This window comes from Eulemur rufifrons, chromosome 8, assembly GCF_041146395.1.
Source record: "Eulemur rufifrons isolate Redbay chromosome 8, OSU_ERuf_1, whole genome shotgun sequence".
Classification (NCBI taxonomy): Eukaryota; Metazoa; Chordata; class Mammalia; order Primates; family Lemuridae; genus Eulemur; species Eulemur rufifrons.
Genome location: NC_090990.1, coordinates 102,360,996 through 102,366,853, shown reverse-complemented (window position 1 = coordinate 102,366,853; position 5,858 = coordinate 102,360,996). Strand labels below are relative to the sequence as shown.

At 44.9% G+C, this 5,858-nt stretch overlaps 1 protein-coding gene across 1 annotated transcript; it reads left to right on the top strand.

Moving 5' to 3' along the window:
- The first annotated feature begins 4,720 nt into the window (after positions 1-4,720).
- LOC138389991 (late cornified envelope protein 1C-like) lies at positions 4,721-5,129 on the top strand. The gene has a single exon (XM_069478744.1). It carries the CDS (start codon positions 4,749-4,751, stop codon positions 5,115-5,117), a length of 369 nt encoding a protein of 122 aa, XP_069334845.1. The 5' UTR covers positions 4,721-4,748; the 3' UTR covers positions 5,118-5,129.
- Positions 5,130-5,858: the final 729 nt, after the last annotated feature.

The window sequence follows — 5,858 nt, the reverse complement described above, 5'->3', positions numbered from 1 at the left end:
GCAAAAGAAATAATCAACAGAGTAAATAGATATCCTCCAGAATGGGAGAAAATATTTGCAAACTATACATCGAACAAAAATGTGTGTGTGTGTACATATATATATACACACACACGTGTGTGTGTATGTGTGTGTTTATGCTTATATATGTGTATACATATATACATACACACACCATGGAATACTACTCAGCCATAAACAAGATTAAAATAATGTCTTTTTCAGCAACTTGGATGGAACTGGAGGCTATTATTCTGAGTGGAGTAACCCAGGAACAAAAAACCAAATGCTGCATGTTCTCACTTATAAGTGGATGCTAAGCAATGAGTATGCACAGTCATACAGAGTGACCTAGTTGACACTGGAGATTCAGAATGGGGAAGGTGGGAGGGGGGTTTGGGATGAAAAATTACCTATTGGGTACAATATACACTATTCAGGTGATGGTTATATTAAAAGCCTAGACTTCTCCATTATGCAATTCAGCCATGTCAGTAAAAACCACCTGTACCCCCTAAATCTATTTAAATTTTTTAAAACAGAAAGAGAGAAAGAGATACAGAGAGGAGAGAGAGAGAGAGAGAATGAGAAATAGTGGGCACTTTGTGTCCTTTGTCCACTATATTTTTTATGTTTCTTTTTTATTTGAAGTATGTGTGTGTATATATATAATCTTAGGATATTTATTAGGGAAATTAATCCCTTACTGGTCATAAGTATTATATTTTTCTCCAGTTAGTAATTTGTCTTTTTACATTATTTGTAGTACTTTTTGCCATATGATTTTAATTTTATGTAATTTAATTGATCACATCTTTCCTTTATATATTATAGGGTTTGTGCATTCTTAAAATATCTTTCCCCACTTAATAATTAAGAAATAATTACCTATATTTCCTGTCACTTTTAGAGTATTGTTTCATCATTTATAATTTAAAAGAAAAATTTGCAGGGAGTAAAAATCTAAATTCATTAATGTGCTAGTTCCTGGTTCAACAAGGAGGAGAATGTGAGGTCACAGCAGAAAATTAATTTAATGTGAAGTTTCTCCCTTAAGATCTCAGCAGTACTACCTGCAGTTACCTAAGAAGGTGAAAAATAATGGCAGTGTAAAAGAGACTTCCTTGGATAAATAGGTGACCTCAGAAAACCCTTGCTAAACAAAGGTGTTTATCGAATGGTCCCAAAGCCAAGCCATCAATATCTAATATCCAGGCCTATGAGTCAGTCCTAGCTATGTTATAACCCCACTGCTGACTCATCACCTAAGTCCAAGCAGCTTGATAGCTGGGAGGTTGTGCTGCCCTGCCTTGAGGCAGAGGCATGGACCGGATGACCTTTTCACTCCATCATTCTAGGAATCAAGAGCTGGGTTCTTATGTGACCAAGGTATGGATATCCTGCCCACTCCCCTATAACTAAGCCCATGGGAAAAACCTGAGCAAATGTCATACCCAAGTGAGACAGTAGCAGATCTCTGCAAGGTGATGTGGCCTTTCTGTGCCTGTCTCAGAGTGTATTCACCTACGAGGACGACCTAACCCATATGTGACAGCTATTTGTAAAGTCATGCTAATGCTAGTGATAAAATTTTTAAAAATCTATTAACCACCCATATGTGCTTAACCTTGTACTAGTCGCTGATGAGGAACAGGACATATGCTGTGCTGTCAGAGAGTTTATTAAAATCTCATTTGTGAGGAATGTCACATAAAGGATAAGGGAGCAAGTGAGATTTTAACTGTACTGCCTCTGAAAGGAAAATATCATGGAGTCAACCCTGGAGTTAGTGGTAGGAGGGGCATGTTCACAGCATGGCTTGGCAGTTCCACTTGGGAAGCAAAGCAGAAATTAGAGAAATTGTACAGGGTATTATTGCACAGAGATTTCAATGTCAGTCAATAGACATTGACCTTGATCTTGATCACAGTGTGGAGCCCTGGATGAGGCTTCCTTAAAGGTTAGGGGTAATTATTCCTGGAGTGGGGTGGTGGAGAGAGACATTTGGTGATCCTAGTGAAGATTAGAATCATGGAGAAACCATCCAGAAGGGAGCAGGGTAACTTCCCAGGAGGCCAAGCGGTGTGAGATATCTGATGCTGTAATAGTAGGACAAGGTAGATTATATATTTGTGTCTAGTCTATATCTATACCTATAATATATCTAATCTATATCTCAATTATATCTAAACTATGCCTATGTCTACATCTATGTCTATGTCTGTCTTCTATCTATACACACACGCGCGCGCACACACACACACACACACACACACGATCAGTTAAATATAACAGTCTAAAATAGCCAAAAGCACATGAACATATGCATTTCTCCAGATACTGTCTTTTCTTTCTCATGACCTGGATGTTAGTATTATTAAGTCAATCTCTACCTCATCCCATGCTCTAGAAAATTGTTTCAGACACTTTTCAGACGGGATTACTTTCTTCAAATAATTACTGCTTTGTCTAATTTGCCTTTATCTAATTAACACTCTTAACTTGTTTCTTTTAATGCTGTCCTCCAGACATGAAAGGAACACCTGTTATACACTGAATTGGCACTAGTCTTTATCTTAATCTCCTAAAAATGTTCAAATACTTAAATAAATAAATGATAGAGAGACAAACTTCAGGCAAACCTGTGTCCCTGTGAAACAGCAATACCACTAAACGTTTCCATTGCATTTCAAGCCCTCAGATCCTTTCAGGCCTTCCAGCCTCCTCCACTCGGGGACTCTTTTCCACAGGGTCCTTCACCCCACAGAGTGCCCCAGGTTTAGGCCACCTCACAGTCTCTTCTCAGGCACGACTTTATCCTCTCTCCACGCATAAGACCCCAGGAAACAATTTCTCCGTCCACGTGCAGCACAGTGTAGCTTTTCTCTCTAGCTCCTTTACAGGGTTATCTTCATATGAAAATGTATTAAAGGCCTTGGTTGAAAAAAAATGGCCATTTTAAAAATCAGAAACACCTGGAAAACTGCTGTGATCTAAAAAAATTCATTCCCTTTTAATTACTGACAGACAGGTATTTCATATGAGGGTCCACTGTGTTACAGGACCTTTGATGGGCACTTTCCTTCCAGGATTCTGTTGACCCTCACAACATCCTGGAGACTAAATCTTTATCATCTCTATGGTAAAGTTCAGAAAAGCAAGAATGTAAATGCTCACACGATTTTTGCAAGGTCACAACGCTAATAACACACAATCAGAATTCTGTCCCAGCTGAGTTTGACTCCTAATCCAGGTTGATAACTGTGATGGTATAGACACATGCACACATGTGTGCCCACACACAGAGGATGCACCAGCGTGGCTGGTACACACCAGGGATATCTAGAGGCCTCAGTGAGGGCCTCAAACCAGATCATCAGGAAAATAGAAAAGGAGGGCTAGGAAGGCCAAAATCCAAGAACCAGCTCTAGGGCCAGGCAGGTCCAAGGAGAATGAGCTGGCACTGATGGTGGGAATTGCCCTGAGCTCCATAGAAGAAGGCACATGAGGAGCCGCCAGGCACCACCCATCACAGGACACATGTGGGTGTCAGCAGGCAGGTCCTCTCATGCCCAGGCCCTGTCTCACAGCTGGGGGCAGAGCCCAGGCCAGGATAAAAGGTCTCAGCCCAGAGCACCTGCATCCACTCACCTCCTGAGGTGCTGACGAACCCAGTGTTGCCTGGCACCAGGTAAGTACCCACTGGGAACAGCAGCAGGGGCTTCCACAGAGGGAGCCTCAGCCCAGAGCAGGAGGGGAGGCTGGGCAGGGCCTCGGAGCTGGGGTTTATGATAACAGAGAGAAAGAAGGCCCAGAAGGAGAGAGCAAGGAGCAGGCTGGTCGGCTGCAAGAGCAAGTGCAGTCCTTTGGTGCTCCCTGTGCTCTGAGGAACCCAGTGGGTCTTCACTTGCTGGGGGCTCTCAGCATGAGAGAATGACAACACTGGCTGCTCTGGTATCCAAGAAGAGGTTCAAGAAAGGCAATTTACCTTTGATATTCCACTGCGTCCTTCTCTGCAAGGTATGGTTTGAGGACAGCGATTCTCAGACTGAGGAGAGGATCAGAGGCATCTGTGCAGGTTTCTGCACACATGGACGTGGGACAGGGCCGGGGAATGCATCTGAAAGCCCCAGCACTGAAAGAACACAAGAAATATGATAATCTCTAGGCCAAGATATTAGCCTTAGGGCTGGTGTCTCTGAGAACATCCAGGCAGTAGGCTGAGTCCAGGGATCTCTGTACACGACTTCATTGCTCTCAGCTTCCTCTAAATAAAGTGACCTAGCCAAGATATGGCCATGATCCCTTTCTATTCTGAACTTGTAAGCATCTCTATATAAAACTATTTAGGGTGTTAAGGTGACATCTTTTTCTGTAAAGGAATTATTTCAGTTCTACTTTAGTCTTTTTAGAATTGTTTCAATACTTCGGTGACGTAAGTGAAAAAAGTATGTTTATCACTTCTTTACAACATTTGGTCTCAACTGTCTACTTGATAAAATAGATGATGATCCGTGCTTAGTTTTAAATGCTAAGTTGAAAGGCTATCCTGCGAGAGTAGTTGGTAAGGCATTAGAAAGGATGACAGTGCTAGGGATTTGCTTTCTCTGACTGATCCTAATCAGGTCGTTAAAGTGTGCTTTGTGGAAATGGTGCTGAAAAGACAAGAACAGGCAGTGGTGGCCTCTGTGCCTGGGTCTGACTTGCTCTCTGACTCTCCCTCAGCTCCTGAACACCCACCTGCCGAGATGTCCTGCCAGCAGAGCCAGCAGCAGTGCCAGCCCCCTCCCAAGTGTACCCCCAAGTGCCCTCCCAAGTGCCCTGCCCCAAAATGCCCCCCTAAGTGTCCCCCTAAGTGCCCTCCCGTCTCTTCCTGCTGCAGCGTCAGCTCTGGAGGCTGCTGTGGCTCTTCCAGCTCTGGAGGCTGCTGTGGCTCCAGCTCTGGGGTTGGCAGCTGCTGCAGCTCTGGGGGTGGCAGCTGCTGCCTGAGTCACCACAGGCGCCGCCGCAGGTCCCACTGCCACAAACCCCAGAGCTCTGGCTGCTGCAGCCAGCCCTCGGGGGGCTCCAGCTGCTGTGGAGGGGGGAGCGGCCAGCACTCTGGAGGCTGCTGCTGACGTGGACCCTGAGCCAAGAAGAGCAGCAGAATCCAGGAACAGCACACACGAAGGACATGCTCCTTCCCTCCTAGGCCTGCCTCAGAGGCCGAGGACTTGCAAAGAGCCCCTCTCCTCACTTTGGGTCCAGACTCTCAAATCCTCCCCTAACTCCCAGTCACTGGCCTTGGACCCCATCTTGTGGCTAACTTCCTATCCCCTGTCAAAGACCCTGATGTCTTATTTTCTTACAGTGTGTGTCTGACTGATTAAAACAATAAAACAAAGAATCTGCTCATTGTCTTGTTCTAGAAGCACCCTAATTGTCCATAGGGGGCTTTGTTCTCCTCACCCTGTCCTGTGCTGGTGGTGGCCTTGGAAGCCCAGGGGCCAGCGGGGCACTCTGGCTTGAATTGGGCAAATGGAGGTGAGGGTGGGAAAGAGACCAGTGCTCCCGACTCTGTCCTATGTTAACCAGCCAGAAGCAGCATTGCTGTGACCAAGTCTCAAGTGTCTTTTTGTAAACACAGCTCCTCTGCCTCTGGCCCCCTTCAGGGCCCTAACTGGTCTCTCCCTGCTCCCCTCCCTGTGTGAACTCTCTCTGCTGCTCTGACCTGGCCCCACCCAAGCATCCTGCTTCCCTCGCACACATGTACACACACATGCTTATGTACTTGAGCTCATTCACACACATGCACAGGTGCTTGTGTATACCTGGAAGAAAAAAAGAAAAGAAAAAAAAGATGAGTAAATTAATAAAGG

Coding starts and splice junctions, on each gene's coding strand:
- LOC138389991 (XM_069478744.1), top strand. CDS start 4,749: ATGTCCTGCCAGCAGAGCCAGCAGCAGTGCCAGCCCCCTCCCAAGTGT.